The sequence below is a fragment of the Eutrigla gurnardus genome (genome assembly GCF_963514095.1).
Source record: "Eutrigla gurnardus genome assembly, chromosome: 1".
NCBI classification, from domain to species: Eukaryota; Metazoa; Chordata; class Actinopteri; order Perciformes; family Triglidae; genus Eutrigla; species Eutrigla gurnardus.
This window is the reverse complement of record NC_139915.1, coordinates 17,212,144-17,232,579: the sequence shown is the minus strand read 5'-3', so window position 1 is coordinate 17,232,579 and position 20,436 is coordinate 17,212,144. Positions and strand designations below refer to the sequence as shown.

Below are 20,436 nucleotides of genomic sequence, written 5' to 3'. Positions count from 1 at the left end.
AAAATTATATTATGATGATATTATAAGGTCATGTCATATTTAAAATTTTAAAATACACAAATATTTGAATAGAGTTGTTATCACTTTTAAATACACTTATACAAAAAAAAAAATATTTTTTCACTTTTATTCACTGAAAAAAAAAGTTAAATCTGAAAGAAGACAAAAACATTGTAGCTACTGCACTCTGCTTTTGCATTACCATGAGAACTGTTTACAGCAATGCAGTAACAAAATTTTTTGGGGTGAAAGGTCAAATTATATATATATATATATATATATATATATATATATATATATATATAATATCATCATGATTCTTTTAGCATAAAAATGACATCAATACATGTAGAAATAAGTGTCGTATCACTGACCTACCCAGAATGCTAATAATGACAATTTCACACAAATGTCTAATAGAATGTCGTGTTGGACATAGATTTAAACTGGAGCTTGAGTGGACGTGTGATGTTATTCTGTAAATGTGTTGCAACAATGTATACATAGCTTACATCGTTTGTCATTTATTTGTGACGTCCCTGGGTGTATGAATTGTCCGTATGGGTTGAAATGAAAAATATGAAAAAGGTGATGTGATGAACACCTCTCTCCACTATTCTATGTCTTTTTCTCTCCCCTTTGGTTTCGTTACGCTGCTTTAATTTCTCCCTCTGCTTTTATGCACACATTCTCCAACACCCACATCTTCTGCTCATGGCTGACTTTACTGATATCTACGCACCATGCTTTAATTACTTCAGATAACATTTTCATTTGGTCTAATATTATTAATGTGTCCAATAAAGCTTCTTTTGTTAACACTTGTTATCGCCGCTTCAGCCAGGTCGAAACAACTTTTGAGAAAAACTTTAATATAATGAAGGAACTAACAGTAAGTATGGTAAGACTAAATTTAAAAGGGCGCCATGAGAAAAGTGTGAGCTTTAAACGGTAATAACACAGGTACATTTGAACACAAATGCATTAAAAACTTGTTGCAAAAAGTGGTATTTTTTTAGGCGCTGGCGTGTGCTATTTCCATATTCTGGGGGAAGCATCAGCAGCACTGAGGGTGACTTTGCACTAAAAACAAAGGAGGGAAGCGCTGTCATGCCTCCCTCAGCAACGACTCCTCCAGGCTGCTGCAGCAAGTTGTGCTCCGTCAATTACCGTTGTCTATTCCTCGCAGCCGGCAGAGGTAAAATAATGCAACAAAAAAACACACAAAGCCCCTCATGACACCGGTGGCACACACAAGTCTGCAGCCCGTAACCCCAGCAATTGGCCCGTCTCAAAGCAACGCGTGACAGAGGTCCTCCACCTCCCACGCAACTGCATTAAGCCACTGAACTCGCCCTGAATCCAGCCCGACTGTGGGTTTTAATGGCAAGCGCCTTCTAAGTAACACACTCTGTCATCTGACAGCCGTCCTGGAGTGAGAAGGGGTTAAAGCGTTTTCCCCGGAGGAATGCTGAAACGTACTACGTCTATGTGACTGGTGACTTAATGTCTTCGTCAGCCGCTGAGAGCGGCGCTATGCCGCCGTCTGACAAGCGATCCATCACAGAGAACACACAGACAGAAAGCCGCACGCCGCCACATTGAGTGTCCACGTCGCAGACGGACGGACACACACACCTCCATGCGCTTGTTATCATGGCGACGGTCACGGAACTCAGGGAGACAGACGGACGCACAAACGCTCTCCAAAGACTCATAACCAGCTCCTAAATTCTCAAAGTAGGTGGTCAATAGAGGAAAAAAAGAAAAGTGTGGGGTAGGGGGGTGGTGGAATGTGGATTTACACCCCTAGTAATCCCGAGGTTTGTTTACACTCCCAGAAGTGAAGTGAAATTGTAAAGGGCTATCTCTGTAGCGTGCTGGAGAGCAGATTCAACCAATTACACAGCAGCCCCCAGTGTGACATAGTAAACCTGCTGTAAGATTGACTGTGTACGTGTGTGTGTGTGTGTGTGTGTGGACACCAGACTGTGACTGTGGTAAAACCACAAACTTACTAAATCCATACTGCAGCGTTGAGAGAGCAATGCAGCTGCCAATGCTCCAAAACACACACACACAAACACACGCACGCACACACACACACACACACACACACACACACACACACACACACAGCCAGAGCGGAGGAAGGCTGTGAGATGCCACAAATCAGCCGCCTGCATGACAGCAAGACAGGAGGGGAAGACAAACAGAGGCCACACCTGAATCTGGTATCGCTCTGCTGTGAAATATGATAAAAACGGAACATTTCAAGGGATACCTGGACAATAAAGAGAGAGGGGGGGGGAGTAAATAAATAAAAAAAAATGAAATTACAAGCAGGCCCATACATTTTGATGACAAAATAAAAGCATGGCATGGCAGACGAGTCTTGTTTTTTTTCTACATTTCCCTTCATTGTATCAGACAGCTGAGGCGTGGCAGCGACTGTGAGCCAGGCGAGGGCTTTAGTTAATGGGGACAGACATCAAGAGGAGGGCCGCGCCCGTACTGGAGATTTGATCCTTTCGTCTTATCAGCTTCTTTTTTCAAATGACCTTGCTGTACGGACTTTTATGCCTCTCCCCTTTATTCTCTGCCGGTGATTGGATGGGCCTCTCTAGTCTCGTCTCAAATCTCTGCCACCTTGATGAATGTGTTCCACCCCCATTTATGTAGCATTGACCAATCCCCCTCCTCTACCAGCTACAGTGTGACACATGAATCCTGGCTGTACTTGAAGATGTACTTGCAGAAAAAAACGATATTATGTGTCTTTTTTTTGTAATGGTGCTTTTTGTTGCAGTTGAATCACGTACATAACTGTCTGTTTGTTAGAGCAAAGTGTACCTATAAAGAGTGCTATAATGTCTTTCAATGGGAATGGCATCGCTGCTTTTAATTTTAGATGCTGAGTGCCTGCAGGGTCCAAATAGCTATGGTTGGTACCCTCAGACAATTAATAATGCAGACATGGAGGGGATGAGAGTACAGGGGATCCTGTTCTTGCAGCTCACCACTGTAAAATCACCTGAAGCATGAAAAGGGAGTGCAGCCTTCCAAAGCACACACACACACACACACACACACACACACACACACACACACACACACACACACACACACATACCCTCGTGTTGAATTTTGGCTGCGGAGCCATGGAGCAAAAGTTCCTCTTTCTCTTTTGAAAAAAAAAAAGAGTATAAGTGGAGATGACGTAGCACACAATACAAGATGCAGCAGGAGGGAGCAAAGAAGGATGAATGCAGAGCAGGAAAAATGCACCGAAAAAAAACACCACCCCTTACAACACAACATTAAATATCCACAACTCTCTTCTTCAATAATTAATAGGTGAGCCGCCGTAGTGTACTGAAGAATGCGTATGAGAAAGCATCCTGGCATTTTAGCAGATATGAGTAAGCATTTGCCGAGTCGGAGGTGCGATCTGGAGAACATCCTCGTCGTGCCTGTTATAGCGGCGACGCAGGGAGTCCCTCCCACTCGCCAGCGTGGCTTCAAACGGGCCCTCGTCACTTGTAGCTGATTCCTATCGCAGCTGACGAGGAGAGTTGGATGACTTCCACAGTCAAATGGAACTCTTTTGTCAGATAAGGTGAAGACATTTGAAAGTGCCTGAAGTCTATTAAATGTGTTTAAATTTGAATCATTTGAAATGAATTGTGAGCTGTGTTGGATGACAAAACATGCATGACAACATTTTGATCCCGGCTCAGTGTGTCATCAGTAGAAAAGGGGCTGATCAGCAGCAAGTGTTTGTAGGACTGAGTGAGGGAGGAAAAGACCGTTCGAGCGGAGCTCCACCAAGATGCATCTCCAGTAAGATGTGACACGTCTCCGGCAAACCTCGCTGATTGCTCACACAGCTCAGGCTGTCATCTCTGTCACCAGATGACATCATCATCACAGACATAGACACTGTTTTAGTGATCAAAATGATTGTATGTGCAACTTCTATTGAAGTAGCTGTAAATCCGTGTATGCTGTATGTATAGGTGAAAGTCAAACGGAAATGAAACTATGTTATAACCCTTTCAGATCACATCCATGGACATATTGTCCACCTATTTAACAACACACACCTACAAAAATGAAAAAAAAAAAACAGAAAATCTTTAAATGCATTTTGCTTCCTGGAAAAGAAAATATGCCACATGCGTACTTCAGCTAGTATCAACCAATGTTATCCAGTCATAATAGGACATCCATCCGTGAATTTAGCTTCGGCTCTGCACAGAGCCGAAGGTTGTGAGCTAATTCCTTCCAACAGGATGTCCCACCTCCTAACCTGTTTTGCTCTGAGACACATTGCTATACAGAAGCTAGACAGTCTTTATTACCTGTTTCAGCTCCACTTTAAAGGCCATCTGTACTCAAACACACTATTATAACATATCTGTGTTGAAACAAAAGTGTAAAATGACTCTTGACAACAACTCTTTCTATTTACTTTCACAGTGGCCCTCAGTCTTTCCTCCAATGCAGCAGCAGAAGGGCCCTCTGTGGAGGACAAGCTGTGGTCAGTTCACACAAAGGATGCATGTGTGACAGCAGGTTCACCTTAGGGGTGAGAACCGAAGGTGGCTCAGATCGTGAACCCTTACATACTGTCCCAATTTCCTGCAAAGCGTAGAACAGCAGAAGCATGATGATACGTGGTGCACGTGAGGAACGGGGTCACAAGGTGCCTCGACATTTTAATTAACAGACACATTAAATCATTGTGTCTGTTATGTTTTCATGTCTTAAGTAAAACATTATAATGTGTGATAACATATTTGTTTTCCTCCATGAACAATTCAATTTAAACATTAATGAAGGATTAATCACCCATATATTTATGTCTGATAGACCATCTGGACATCCTAAATATGTGGTTCAAAATCTGGTATGGACACTTGTTATGAGGGGGAAATTAACTTTCTATAAATTTTTAACAGAAGGGCTGAATAATGAGGGAGTGTGAGGGCTAAAAGAGATTTATATCTGGCATTTACTGTGTATAAGTCGGTCAGTAACTAATCCAAGGATCCCAATATTAATGTAACTGCACTATTTCCTGTTACTTCTGAATTACATCAATACCAAACACTACAACAGTTGAACACTACACTACAGAGTCTGACTCCCAGCTGTAAAAATGCTATCATCATCCAGTAATTCATCCACATTTGAACTTGGTGCAGCTGAACCCAAACACACGCAATACAATGAACCTACACGTCCTGTGTTACGTTTGGCGGAGCAGAAAGTCTCGTTCCCGACAAACCGTCTCTTCATGCTGAGATGCCTCTCGGCAAAAAGAATAATCTTGATCATAATCTTAATCTTCCTTTGTGATAACTTGCACTGTGCTGTGGTTTTGTTCCCCTTTCCTGCTACACTTGGTAAATAATGGTGACATTTCCACCCACTGAAAGTTTTTCTTTGCTTTTTGACTAAGGTTAGAAGCCAGGGTGTTGTAACGTGCATGATAGTATATTTGTAAATGTATTCTTAAATTGTAATAGCAAATAATAATTTTTAATAAATGTATCAGTCGTCTGTATCTGTAACTATAATACAGGTATCCAAATAGACATAATGCTGTTACTCCCATGTGTTTGTCGGAGCTGATTAGAGACTAAACCCAAGAATATCTTTTCTCCCCTGAATTGATTCATTCATCAAAAAAAAAAAAACATTTCTCTTGCAAGTGCCCAACTTCATGGAGGTGCAACACTAAAAGGCTGACATATAAAAATGAAAGGTACTTCTCATCATAAAATGTTCTTTACACAGCATCAATTTATCATTTGGTCAATAAACAGTCAGGAAAAATGACCAATACAATTTCCTAAAACGCACTGTGTTCAAAATGTGTTTTGAACTGTTGGTTGAAGAAAACCATCAAATTAAAGCAGCACGTCCACGTTACTGAAAAGCTGGAGCAAGGAAACGTTTGGCACTGTCTGGAAAACGATAAAAAATGATTAATCAATATCATATTAGTTGCTGATTCATTTTCTGTTGATGGATAAATGCTCCCTTGCACAAGTAAAGAGACTCAAACACACTCACATCACAGAGTCTTCCGATGACATGCTGAACCAGGATCAGTTCCTCTCCTCCCCTGCAGTATTGCTGAAGGAGGATTCTGTGTCCGTGTTTTCCCTCTCAGATTGATTAACTGACCTTGATAGAATGATCAGCAGAGTGTGACAGCACGACAGCGAAAGATGAGTCTTACATGCATTTCAAGGCTGCAAAAACTTTCATTACAAACACTTAATTAAACAGGACACTGACCTGGGATGTAACAGGTTATGAGATTTCGAGATAAAATCAAAAACTTGTGTGTTAATTCTGCAGATTTATGAATATTTAAAAAAAAACTGTGTTTGACCAAATCAATTTCATTGCTTCCCTGGCGTTCCGCCTTACGGCTGCCGGCCCTGTTGCATGAAATCCATTCACTGTCACACCCACGCAGCGCCACAACACAGACGGTGGCATTTTGGCAGCCCAAACTCTTCGTCTCATCATCAGGAACAAACGGGCGGCTTGTACACGTGCTGCGTTCACACCACACGCTCACTATTTACCTTCCCCTTTCATGAACTTTACGATTTACTTCCTGTTTCATTCTCCTCCTGTTTCTGCTTTATCTGCAACACACGAGAAAAGAAGGGGCAACTTTGTTTGAGCATCGACACCGTGGCTAAGGAGGAAGCTGCTTTTTTGTGCCTTCGTCTAATTGAGAGTCTTTTTGCCATTCACCGGGGCGACGCAGCACGGCCGGCGAGGGAGCCGATCTCATTCAGATCACACTAAAGGGCTTCATTACCTAGAAGCCAGCCACATTTTTTTTGTCCTTCCTCAGAGGAAAGACTGCGCAAGAGCATTAGCCATAGCAAAAAGAGAGTGATGGCGAGCAAAGGGGAGGGAGGGACGAAGGAGAAAAAAGAGAGAGAGGGAGTGAGTTACAAAGAGAGTGTGTCTGTGCGGGCTTCGCAGGGCAGCGGGGACAAATTACACCTGGACAACAGCGTCTTTATGGCGTCACGCCGCCATGCTAATGTAGAGCCGGTATGTGCAGTTCTATGCACTAGTGCACATGCGATCAGCGTGCACACACATGTACATGCGTGCTGTAGAAACAATGCAACGGCCGGGAGGCTGTAAGGGGCTTACATTACTGCATCTGGACTGGTGACTGATGTTGTTGCATGCATAATTCAGAGGTACATTGGATAATAAATAACATTGGATGAATTAGTAATACACATTTGTAGCTGTGATGTGTGTGTGTGCTTTGTTTAACTCACACGTGTGAGCTATGGGAGTATTCAAACTTCCCCTCTTCTTCTCACATGCATTGGTGAGTAAGTGTGAAACTAAGAGATGCTGAACGCTGCCGGGAAAAGAACGCATGTGCACTGGGTTATTGACGGGTGACACGCACGGATGTGTATAAAAACAAGCTGACCAGTGAAGCCACGTGCACACGGACGTGCACACGCACACAGATGCACAAGTGCAGAAACTGTTGCCAAATGAGGTGAGATAGATGGCAGCGGCGGGTTATTTACAGTGAAGCTCCAGCATGTCAGTTGAATCCCCTCTGCCTCCGAGGCCCGTCCTATACCCGTTTAGCACGTCCACAGGAAAGGCCAGGCTGGCATGCATGCCTGGCAGCTCCGACAGGCCTGAGAGAGTCGCGGCCTTGGCCAGGTTCACCGCTCTGACCTCCTCTCACCCCAGCTCAGCCTGCGAGCCGCCCACTCCCATCACCACAGCCCCCCCGGTCTGCCACGTCCCTGCCCAGCCCAGGAGCCTGCTCGTCAGATGTGCCCCGGCCCAGCACTGGCCCGGCTCTGGCCCAGCTGCCCACTATGTTAAAGGGCCAGGGGCCCCCTGCCACTCAGTCCATCTGCCAAGCTGCAGAGCCGAGTCTGGGATCAGAGAAGAGAGAGACACAAACACCAGACAGCCTCGCTCTTAACTCTCTGCTCAAAGCTCAGCAGAGAAATGCCGGATAAAAGATGCGCTATAAATGTGCTTCTTTTACTTATGTGGGTTGCCGTGACCCTGAAATACTGCTCGGGTTTATTCAAGTTAAACTGCATTTAATGCATTCAGACTCAGACTTTCCAAGAGCAAGATATGTTCAAGATTTACTGCAAGATCAGCATGGCACAATCATATTTTTAGGTATATTGAGGAAGGGGGATTTTTTACACAACATCTGGCCCAAGCGGAGCATGAAATGCTCTGAAAATAGCTCAGCTTCGCCTGTATTGATCTCAAAGATGCCAACGTGTAGAAGAAATAAGTAATAGAAATACAAATCAGATGGATGGATAGACAGAGAGACAGATCCAGATATCCTCAGAGACACATGCTTTGATGAAACATACACTAGTATTTAACAGCGTTATCCTTCATGCAGGATTATGTTTCAGCGTACCCCTTCTTAAACTGCACGGGTATTAAATCATCTGTGAGTGCGCTCGCTGCTGTACATTGGAAGCGTGAGATGATCGGCCCTGATAAAGGTCTGCGTCTTGCTCATTTCCATGCGTCTCCCCTTGATCAAGTCTGCTCATTTATCGTTCAAATCTGTGATGACAAGCCTTTACTTATTCTCCCAGCTGCGGCGGTGATGAGAGCGTAATCAGAAACATCATTAAGGCCCGACATAGACGGCTGTGCCGGTTAGTCCTGTTATCCACACCCCATAATAACTCTGAAAATGCAAATCAACTCCAGGTAATCTATTAATGTCACTTCAATTTTATGTCCACGCTCCAATTTAGCAGCTCTCGACACATTTGACGAGGACGCGTGCTTCTGTACAGGTACTCATTTTTCAGGGTTTCAGGGAGCTCGGGCCGTGCAGAGAGGAGCCGGGCCATCTGTCTACGCGTCCCCTTTATTAATCGCCCTGATAATGAAGCACACTCACAGCCTCGCGCTCCTGGGGCATCTCTCTCACGAGTTCCATCCGGCAAAACAACTTTCAGCAAGTTTGTTTCGCAGTGTAGCAATCATTGTCATCCCCCCCCCCACTTAGTGCGGGGAGGACGGGCTGGCGACCTCCTACTAATTACCTGACACATCACTTCAAGCAGACTTTGTAATTTCCAACTACATCACAACCCCCTTGTTAGCTGCAGAAGGGTAGCAGAGCCTCATAATTCCAGCATATGGTCCACAGACATACGGGTGGAATTTGTCAGCTTGTACTGGCCTTAAAGTCGAAGACCCCCTATTAACAGGGAAACAGGATCTACTAATCCTGTGAGATCTGAGCAATCCATGCAAATGAATTTGAATTGTAATCATGGGCAGGTGTTCACGAATAAGCAACAAACTCCCTTTTATTTGAAGTGAGGGTGAAGCGTCATTATGAAATGAATATACATATGGGACTAAGACTATAGGAGAGATATGGAGAGGTAGAGTCTTTGTTAATTTGATTAGGATTGTATCTTTCAATTCAAACAAAAGACCACATCCTTTATTTGCCTGAGGAGTAGAAGAAGAGGAAATGAGATACCCCATGGCTTTATAAAACACATAAAACAAAATCCTTTAATAAACTAAAAATATATATGTGGTTTGAGCTGCACTAATTACATATATTTAATATTGATACAATGAATATGTGGAATGTTCACAGTGATCTATAATCTGCATTTCCCCCCAAATACCACCCAACTGTCTCCCAAGAATTACATTCATATCCTTCTCATTTGCAACAGCAAATTTGTATTGGATGGAATTTAATTATAACAAAATTATGTTTTTTTTATGAATATAATGAGGAGATGTTGTTAATTAAAATATCCAGTAAGTGTTGATACTGAACTAAAAATTAAGTTGAAGAAGTTTTCAGATCAAGAATTGAACTTAAAATGTTCTTTGATGAAAGTATTTAATCTGCTTGACATTATCAAACAGTAAATGTAAATATAATATAATATATGTTTATATTGCTGATATACAACTAAATGCGTATAAAACTTGTTCTGCTTATTTTTAGCCATACAGACACAGTCACTTGAAACAAGAAACTCAATGTTTTATTATCATTTAACTGAAATCACAATCCCGTCCTAAGAGCTTTTGTCATCTCATATAAAAAGTTATTGCCTGTGGGCTTAATAGGCGGTGATGTTTCTCATTAGAACATAACTGGGACACTAGTTCGTCGTGTCATTTCTAAGAGACAGGTTTTACAACAGTGCAGCGTCTTTACTGCAGTGATCGGGGAGCTGAATGCAACTCAACGCAAGCAAACAGATAAAACACAAGCAAATGATAGTTCATGTGTTAACATGGAGATGTCTGAGCCAAAGGCTTGCAGCTAACAGCGCTAACGACGCTAAAAGTGCTGACAGAGCTTAAAGGGCCGGTGTGGTAACAAACATTGCTTCTATTCACATGATGAACTACACTATGTGTATCAGCATCACTTTAAGGGTGCCTGTATCAGTATTGGCGTATTTCGGACTTGTTTGTGTACGTTTTCTAAAGTTGTGTGTCCATCCCTGCAGGTACTTTAACTTCTATTCTTCTGTTCATTAATTCACTTGGTGTTCTAGTCCAGTGTTTCCTAAACTATATTTTTGGGGATCCACTTTTTTAAAGTGACAAACCATCCTAACCTAATTAACGAAAGTGCTTATTGTGAGGGAATTTTCTCTATACCTGATTCCCTCTGTGTAATATTAATACATATTATCTTATGAATAGGTTCACATTTAATCTGAGTTATTAAGTGTCTGCTTCTCCAGGTGAGGCAAGGTCACGAACAAGACGTCATCGTGTCTCTTATGCCAGAAAACAAAGTTCTTACCTTTAACCGAGACATAATACAGACACCGTGGCAGCGTCCTCAAGATAACTTCGGCTTTTATGCTTTTCCATAAGGACAGGAGGCACTGCACTGTTCAGTTCATAACTGTTGTACTGCTTGAACCTTGATTCTCACGATGTACATCAGGCATCAATGTTCCTGCACAAGACATCTACCGTCTCCAGAGGTCTCCTGCTTCGGCTTCTGAGCTTTTTTTCTGTTTTCACATCACCTATTATCTTTGACCATGACCAAATAGCAGCATGTAGGTAACACTAACAGGTTAACAGGATCTGAGCCAGTCTTTGGAAAGGACTGTTCATTTCCAGCCATGGCAAAAAGCTATTTCCAAAATGATATTAAACAGACACTACCTAGCGAACATAGTGGAGAATTTAGCTGCAAAATAGCTTATTTCTGTTTCAGGACTGATATTGGTCAGAAACATGGCTCCAAATGTTGTACAAATGTGTTAGTTTGTTTCCCATGAAAGGGGACGAAAGAATCAATGAATGCAGCTTCAATAACGTGGCAGTTTTTCCTTGATACCAAAAAGTTGACATTTTGGGGATGTATGGTTTCCTCCATTGTCAAACAGCACCTATCATGACACAAGCACAGCGGTCACAACATCTCTGCCGCCATCACACTTATCCCGACTCCTTACACCAATGAGATCGTAGCGAGTCTCTCCCCGGCCACACAAGCGCCACCTCTGCTTTCCGCTTTCTCCCATTGTTGCTCCGCACTTTGACAAGACGATGCGCTTAACAATTAGAACAGTGGTCACCTCCGTTCTCGGCCATTCAGGGAAATGAAAGTGAGAGGGAAGTCACCGAGAGCCACACGTCTTATCCGACTGGCTCTTTTAAAAAGGAAGAACAAAAGGGCCTTTCTCCTTCATTTCCCATTAACCTCTATGCTCCTCCACACACAGGAAACATGGCGACCTCACTGGCCCATGTCACATATCTCATCCGGCCGTGGGGACGGATTCCTATGGGGGATGGTGACATTCAATGAGGGGGGGGGGGGGGGGGGGGGTTCTATCTAGCCGCAGTCCTTGGCAGATAAAAGGTGGGTGTTGATATTTGTAGCCGCTCTCAATGAAACGCCGTGGACACACTGTTGATAAGCGAGGAGCCAGTACGACACTGATGAGGTCTGGAGTGGGACTGACAGCCAGCCTGTTATGGTCCAGATTAGATTTTTGATTATTCGATGCAGGTGGTTTCCCACAGCAGCAGAAACACATCAGCACACTCAACGTCGTCTGAACTCAACGCCAGACGTAACGCACCAGCTCATAGTGCTATAATTACAACGTGATGCTTCTCCAGTTTTTTGTAGCGGTGGGAAGAATGTGTTCATACGGCAGCAGACTTCAGCAACATCCGTTTATTTTCTACTCTCTGTCCTGTGGGCTTTATTAGTTATCCACTCCACAGAGCACTTCCAGTAATCCACTGAGGCCGGCGCAAATCCTCATTTCGACGTGATAAAGATGAAATGCCACTGTAAAGAACCCAGCTGTTTATGAATATGAGGCGAGAGAGACGAATGTCTTATTGTTTGTCTGTCCGAAGCGTCACATTCTTCCCACAATGCCGCAGTACATGAAAACTTAACAAGAGAAAAACTCGCCGCGGCAAGAAAAAAAGAAAAAAGAAGAAGCCTTTCAAGCGTGCGTTCGTGAATGTTTAATTAATCAGTAGTGACAAAAGGGAACAACAATCAACAAAGAGATGCCGATTTCCATTTCTTATGCATTATTCCCACCGGCAAATCACAGAGTGCTGTCAACTACCACTTTGCTCTCTCCCCCATCACGATGGCTGTCCCCACACTGCACCGACGAAACAACCCTTGGAGAGCTACAACAGCCCAGATCCAAAACAACGAGCAGCAGGGATCAAGTAACAGAGTTCAGACAACACGACTTCACTGTTATTCTGTGTTTACATGGATTCTTTTGTACTGTGTTTTGTTCCTTTTTGCTTCCCGACGCAGCCACGGCAGCGGCAGCTAATAAAAGTCATATCACCCAAAGAACTGAAGGAGACGGGATTCGCCGAGGAGATTCCCTGACACACCTCGCACCATCTGCCCCTCGCGTGTTATGTCAGCTGTGTGACAGGTAACAAGAGGACGCTCGTTGAGGGAAAAAAAAAAACATACACAATAACGAGCGCAAACCGCCCAACAACACAACCCGGCACCCTCCCCTGAACTCCTCCAATGTCAAAACGGCACAAAGACACATTCTGATCTCCTTCCTGCAGCTGATGGAAACATTTTGTACAAGACTCCTGCTGCTCTGGGGTCAGTCGTGAGGCTCCCCTGAAGGAAAAAGAAAGTCTGAAAAAAAAAAAAATACCCACAGCGTTCTGCCAAGATGAGCTGAACCTCTGAATTATGTGATCATCATGCAGTGGGCATTTCAAATGCATGGCTGGAATAAGACTGTGAGCATATGAATATATTAGCACACAGAAAAACATGGAAAGTGTTTGCGGCGGGTTTGTGTACCGGTTTGTGAGGTGGCTCGTGGCGATCAGCATCAGTCCTGACGAGCTAAGTGACAGCTTGGTGCAGTTTATGAGTATTAATGCAAACGCTGTGTGCTATTATTTGGCTCCTTCCGCTTCATCCGTGATTATACCAGGAGTTGAATTAAAAACTATCCATGCAAAGACTTCTGTATGGCGACATTTGTTAAGCCTTACTGCTTGCTGCGTCGAGGAGGAGGGAAAAAAGCCTTTGTGGTCCACTGCAGCTCCTTTCTGCTTCTAGTTCATTTCCGAGACTTTTTCAACATATCACATTCTGAACTTTCTAAGCTTTCCATAAATATTTGATCGCAGTGGTCACCAGCTATACCACAAAACTGACTGCGCGTATGAAAATGTTAAAGAATGCAATAAAAGCAAATGTCCCCTCGCGAACAGAAGAAGATGGAGTTGACTGAATAGCTTTTCTCTAAAGGCTGGTTGGATGCTGTTTCTCTACATACACTGATGTTGCTGCAGCAGGCTGACGTGTGCTTGTGTAGACTTGGTGTGTGTTCGGTTAGTTGGTTTGTTTGCGAGTGGGCCGTCTTGTACAGGATGTTACATTAGCGTTGGGCAGCGTTAACACTGACACCGGTTGTTGAGTTGCTGCACTGAGCTACGCGTGAACTTCCAGTGATTTATCGTTCTCATATTTCCATTTGTATGTAGGCACGCTCATTCCCCCTCGCTCCCATCCACTCATTATTTTTTATGCAATAGCCCATTAGAGATCAGCCGTCTCGGAATCCTCACGTGCTGATTGGGCTGCTGTGTGCGGCCCGGAAAGGAGGTCTATCTATTGTTGACTCACCAACAGCAGACATTTCTGGAACAGAGGCTCGGTACGGGCCCTCGTTGAACTGCGGCGGATTGTCGTTAATGTCCTGCACTTTGATGATGAACTCAGACGGTGGCTCCAAGGGCTCGTCCGTCTCGGCGTTAATGACCTGGGCTGTGAGCGTGTACTCTGCCTTCTCCTCGCGGTCCAGCCTCTTCATGGCGTGGATGTCGCCTGTTAGTTCGTTGATGGCGAAGATGGTGCCGGCTCCCTCGCCCGCTAGGACATACTTGATTTTCTTGCCACCCACATCCAAGTCTGTGTGGAGCTGCAATTAAAAAGGAAAAGAAAAAGTTACAAGGTGGAGCAGAGAGACCTGGACGCGGGGGAGGGGGGGCTTTAATGGCTGCAACTTGATACGCTCAGCAGATTCAAGAAGATCTGGTCGTGGTTAAATAAAAAAATTTAAAAAAGAAGATCTGGCCGTGTAAATGCAGATAAGTGTACAGTAAGGTTGTTATGGTAATGTGTTGTTTTGGCTGCTGCTAGAGTAGCGTGGATTCTAAACGTGGCTCAACATAGCCTACACTTTGCTAAATGAGGCCCGCTGGGGGCAATAACTTTATAAGTAGCATGGGAAATGGACCTTAGCCTACATTGTTCCTCATTAAACATCGCAAATACATCATACAAACACACATTGTGGGGGGATATTGCTCCCTGCAGTCCGAAAACCACAAAATGAAGAAGTGCTTTTGAACACGCGTTCCAGGACACGTCTAAGAACAGGAAAAAAGGATCAGAATCCATAAAAGATTAAAGAGGAGATGTGCACATGATGAGTCATGCTAAACAAATAACTAGCCCTAAGTTACTGGACGATGCTGCTTGTTCCTCATTATGTTTGTAATTACAGTTTCATTAGTTCACCGGCACTGCATTACGCGCTAGGCTGAGTGGTCGGCTCCCGCTCGCCGCGCGGCCTGACTGTAACTAATGAGTCTGACGATGCTGCATGAGGATGTTGAAACATCTGTGGACGGGAGAACAGGCGAAACCTTCAGCAGGTTACATAGGTAAATTGGGATTGTGCAGGAGAGACAACGGTGCGAGACGAAAGAGGTCAGAGAGAAAAAAAGAGGAACCAGCATGCGGGCCTTTGACATGAGCGGAGCGAGAGCTTTGCTTTTTATATGCATAAACAGAAAGAGCACTTCTTGTACTGTAAGTCACCTTTCATATAAGCCGCTTGATCCCCAAGGTGAGTGACTTTCAGAGGGGGAGGAGAGAAGCACTGAGTAGAACATTTACAAATCCAGCAATGCCGCGGTGTTATTGGGACACGGCTGGCAGCCTTCTTCTTCTCAGCTTGTAGTTTCTTTTTTTGGTTAATGTACACGACTCTCAAACACACACACACACGCAACTGAGCCATGCATCAAAACATCTGCATTCAGCAGCTTTCATTTCATTTCCTGCCACAATGTTTCAACGGCGAGTCCCGCGGGAGCATGGTTAGGGTGCAGAATAGCAGGTAGAAGTCTACCGCTGAAAAAATCCCCCGACCTCTACCCCCCACCACATCACCCCCCCCAATGTTTTTATAAGCCAGCTTCTTTTTGCATATACTGTCTCCAAGGTGTTGTTTGCAGACACTGACAAAGCACATTCACTTAAATTGTCACACCTTGCACTTTTGTTTTCCTAATTGTGCCATCATTTCACATGAATGATGTAGCTCATTAACACAAATGCCTCGCAACATCCTGCACACTGAGAAACTCTTTAAATGAGCTCAAATTAATGACGGCCTGTCATCGTTTTTTTCATATTCTATATGTGACTTTTTGTGAAGCCTGCAGCTCGGCTCATACGACTGCACGTTTCCCTCGCAGGGGTGCAAATTGACTATTTTAGCTTGCATATTAGTTTTGGCTGAGTCATATAGTCATAAGTCACCCAAATACACCCCACGATCATGTAGAAATATCATTCCAGACCAGTTCCAAGGTCAAAATGAACTGTAATGCTCAACCTCTAAGTCAAGAAAGTTACGTTTGAACACCAACGCTACCATGGCAACTATCTGCTGATGAGGACACCGGACGTTTTCATTGGTCAACTGCTGTTGACCAAACAAAACTGGGCACTGACTGAATGAAATGTAATTTTAAATTAGCTGCCTTTGCTGAATATTTTACATCATGTTTGTAACATCATCTTTAATATTTGCTGACTTATGCATCTGTTGAGGGGGCTCTGTTGCAGGGAATTCCCCATCTATATAAAGAGAAAACATATGAAAGAAAATGACATTTAAGAAATAAAGAATACAAATTCTTTATTTCTTAAATTTCTTCTTCTTTAAAAATAAAGAAGAAGTCATACAATTAAAAACTTTGTGATTCGGGTCCTTTGAGGACAGTGCTTTGTAACCAAGGTGGAGGACCATTACTGGGTCCTACTGGGACTGAAATTCAGCCCGGCACTTTGAGATGTAGAGGCCTTCATGAATCAAATGATGCTGAAAACCTTCAAAACACTTGGGGATGTCTTGATGATAACTGCCTCCTCAGTTTGTATAAGCAGGTCACCACTGCACTTAATTAAAAAAAGACCAGATTTCAACAAAAAAACAAGGACCAGTGCAAAGGGTCCACTTGTATCCTCTTTCAGAATTATAAGTATTTGATTGGTCCATTCACAGACAGAGTTCTGTGAGGTGGCTGTGAGGGTCAGGGTGCTCCATGCCTCGAAAAAGAGTAACTACTTTAATCAGACATGGAACAATACGAACTCTATGACCCGTTTGGCAGGAACGGATGTACCAGCCAATCACTGTGGCTACATGATTGAAAACATCAATGCATACCACACATGCACTTCCTTGGTTGTTTGTGTGTGTGTGTGTGTGTGTGTTTCAGGGTCCTCTTCTTGTAACATTTAACATTTAAACGGAGTGACTGCTTTGTATAGGACACGCCATGGTGCATTCTGGCTAACACATTTACAGACACACAGTGTCCTTTTGATAAGAAATAAAGTCATGCAATCAATCATCATCTTGCTATAAACGACCAACCAGCTCCAGTTCTCAACACGATGTCTCCTTTCAATGCCCTGGTCACCCACTTCTTAGACAGCCATCAAACATACAACTACTGAAGGTGGGAGGGAGGGGGTCTGACACAGGTTCCTGTCATTAACCGAGTTGCCGAGGACAGCACAAGTTCCATTCCTCGGAGCTGCAGCTCAGAGTGCTGGTTGCCTGAAGAAATGATCTTATGGCAGCACTCAACAGAACTCTCAGCTTCATGCCAGCACACCCATGCACACACACACACACAGCACACCTCCATTTGCCAACCGCAACTCCCAATCAGGGGCTGTATGGGACTGCTTATCCTGTCAGCGGAGGAGGAAATATGTCAGTCCCTGCGGAAGACGAGCTTTTACGGCAATCACTTGAACAATCGTTGTGTCCTAATGAGGAAGAGTCGACAAAGTCCCCCCCACCCCCCCACCCCCCACCTCAGGTCTGGGTTTTTACATACATGAGTGTAGCCCTACAGAGGGAACTGATTTTGCTCCTTGTCAGGGCAAAAGGTAGCTAGGACGTGCGCTCCTCCTCGGAGAGCTAGCAGTAGGAAGTGGAGAAGAGGAGGGAGACTGAAGCAAGACAGTGAGAGGGAGGAGATGCTGTCACTGTGATGCAGCCTCTCAGCTACTGTCTGCTGAAAAAAGACTGCACTCAGTACATCGGCCTGCCTTATCGGAATCCTCCCTCAGATAGTGCTCATTGGTAAGGGTCAGCTACTGGTTTTGCTGAATTGAATCTGAGTGAACACAGTGACACACATAAAACGCACACTTTCACACTCTCAGTGGTGGAACTCAGAACCTTCACACAAGTAAATAATGCAGTAACGCAGTCGTGTAGTGGTCGTTCGGGGCCTGCAGACTGCTTGGCCCCCGGAGGTGTTCCTACCAGGATTGTGGAGAACCGCTCATCGCTCGTTGTCTCCAGGGAAGTGAGGAGTTGTAACGTTATTAAATCCGGACGTCATGATCGACTCCCCAGAGCCCATAAGCCCCGCCCCCCAGCGTCTGCCACGGTGCGCTGCTTGTTTATTCCAAATGTATTAAAGTGGGAAGTAGATCAGATGAACCTGCTTCTCTCTCTCTCTCGCTCTCTCTCTCACACACACACACACACACACACACACACACACACAGGTCTCCTGTCCTGTGTTTGTTTGACTTCCTGTCTTGGTGGTTTCCCTCCTTGTCTTGTCCATCACCTGTGTCCACCAATCAGTTTCCAGCCCGCCCTCATGTCTGCCAACCTGTGTCTTGATGTTTGATTAGCTTCATGCGTATTCAGTCCGTGTCTTCTCCTTTATCAGTATCAGGTCATCTGCTGTAGTCTGGTGGTGCTGTCTCACTTTCTGATGACCCCGTTCCCGTGTTTGTGCCGTCCAATACTTCCTTGTGTTTCACCGGTTTGTCCCGTTTGGTTCTTTTCCTTTCATACTTTTTAATGCCGCTGCCTACTCTCTTAGTTTTTGTTTCCTGTTGATTTGTTTTCTTTTTGCCACCAGCTTTTCGTTATCAAAGATGATCTTTTATTTGATTTTACCTTCCTGCCTCCACAAAACTCTTTTTTCTACTTCCTGGTTTTCGATTATGTGGATTATATACAAACTATTTTTTTTTGTGGAATACATATGAATAACAGTGCATTATTTTCATAGGTATAGTTATGAACAGTGTATGAGGGCAATCTGAACTAATAACTAGTGGCTGTCGCATCATTGTCGTGGAGTAAAAGTATAAAACAACATGAAATGGAAATCCTCAAGTACATCACATATATTAGTATATACGCAGTTACTACTATCCACCACTGTTATTCATTAAAACATGTAGCATGCACTGTAATGTAATGTAGAAGATGATGCAAACTGACAAAGACGCCAGCCAGTGTGGAACTGTGCTGTATAATGCATCACTGTGTTGACTGTAAATGTCATGTTTGGTGATGTAGATGAGCGACTCGTTTAACCGAGGCCAGACCGGGCGGCGGTGCTGGGAAATGTCATGTTCCCCATTAAATATATAGCAGATTGCATGTTGTTATGTAAAATGTATGGTAAGCCAGAGGCCATGTGCTTGCGTGGACTAGTTTACATAGCATCTTTTTTCTAACAGCCAGATGTTGACCTTTTTTTCTATTCAGTACAGCATCTTATTCTGGCACAGTTCTCCTCACAAACCCAAAGAATCCATTCAAGAAGGCCTAGTATTGCGATGAAGGATCAACAGGGGGTAATTCATTGCCAAAAGTGGTAAAATTAGAGCTACCATTTTTTTCCCCATCTGTACACCCTTAGGCACCCAAAGCCGAAATAGTTACTCCAGATAGATTCTGCTCAAATACATTTGGAAATGAATTGTAGCTTCCTCCCATTTGTTGGATTTTGACTCTGTTAATTACACCTACATGAATAATCTGTAATTCTAAATATTGCAATAACATTTTGAATGTACGGAGCAGATGGCGCGATGCATGATATATGATACACTTAGCTATTCTCGGGAACATTTTCCCTCCAGTCTGGTTCGTGGCACGTAGCGTTTTATCAAACAGACAGAAAAAGTTCCCTTCTGGTGTGAACCGCGGCAGACGTCAGCGGAGGAAACCATATAGTGAACGTATGCGCTGCTGGAACCCTGGAAATGAAAAGTGGAATTTTGGAAAATATAACCTGAAATATTGCAGGCTTCTCAATTTTTCATGGCAAATGAGCCACAATTGCATAATTATCTCTATATTTCCATCTATACATTAGTAGACTTTTTTTTCTCTAATAACTCAGTGGAAATAAAAGTCATTAAATGCTAGGTTATCTATTGTTGTTCCATTGGGATTTGTGCACCTCTGTTAGAACAATAATCAATATGGATTTTCTGAGAGGTCAAACACTGTATTCATGGAGCCCAAAAAGGGGGGGAGAGTGCCTCGCATGTTTCCCTGTCATTACAAACAAGCAAAGGCAACGGCTTGTAATTGAAGCCAGCTCCACTCAGAAAAGGTACATTAATTACTACTAGTGAAGAGATTCCAAGTCTCCATGCAGCTCTTTTTATTCTTCCCCTTCTTATAATTGAAGAGAGGACTGAATCAATGGCAAGCTTTCACCTTCCACTTAAGTTCTGTTGTATTGTCCTTTTGGACA

General features: G+C 43.7%; 1 protein-coding gene across 2 annotated transcripts in view; it reads right to left on the bottom strand.

The window, feature by feature from the left end:
- The window catches only part of cdh8 (cadherin 8), a 92,572-nt gene that overhangs the window by 44,917 nt on the left and 27,219 nt on the right, over positions 1-20,436 (bottom strand). For both annotated transcript variants that reach the window (XM_084018077.1, XM_084018078.1), the window contains exon 3: positions 14,231-14,525. In XM_084018077.1, the coding sequence (XP_083874203.1) occupies positions 14,231-14,525 (295 nt within the window). The remainder of the gene's footprint in view (positions 1-14,230; positions 14,526-20,436) is intronic.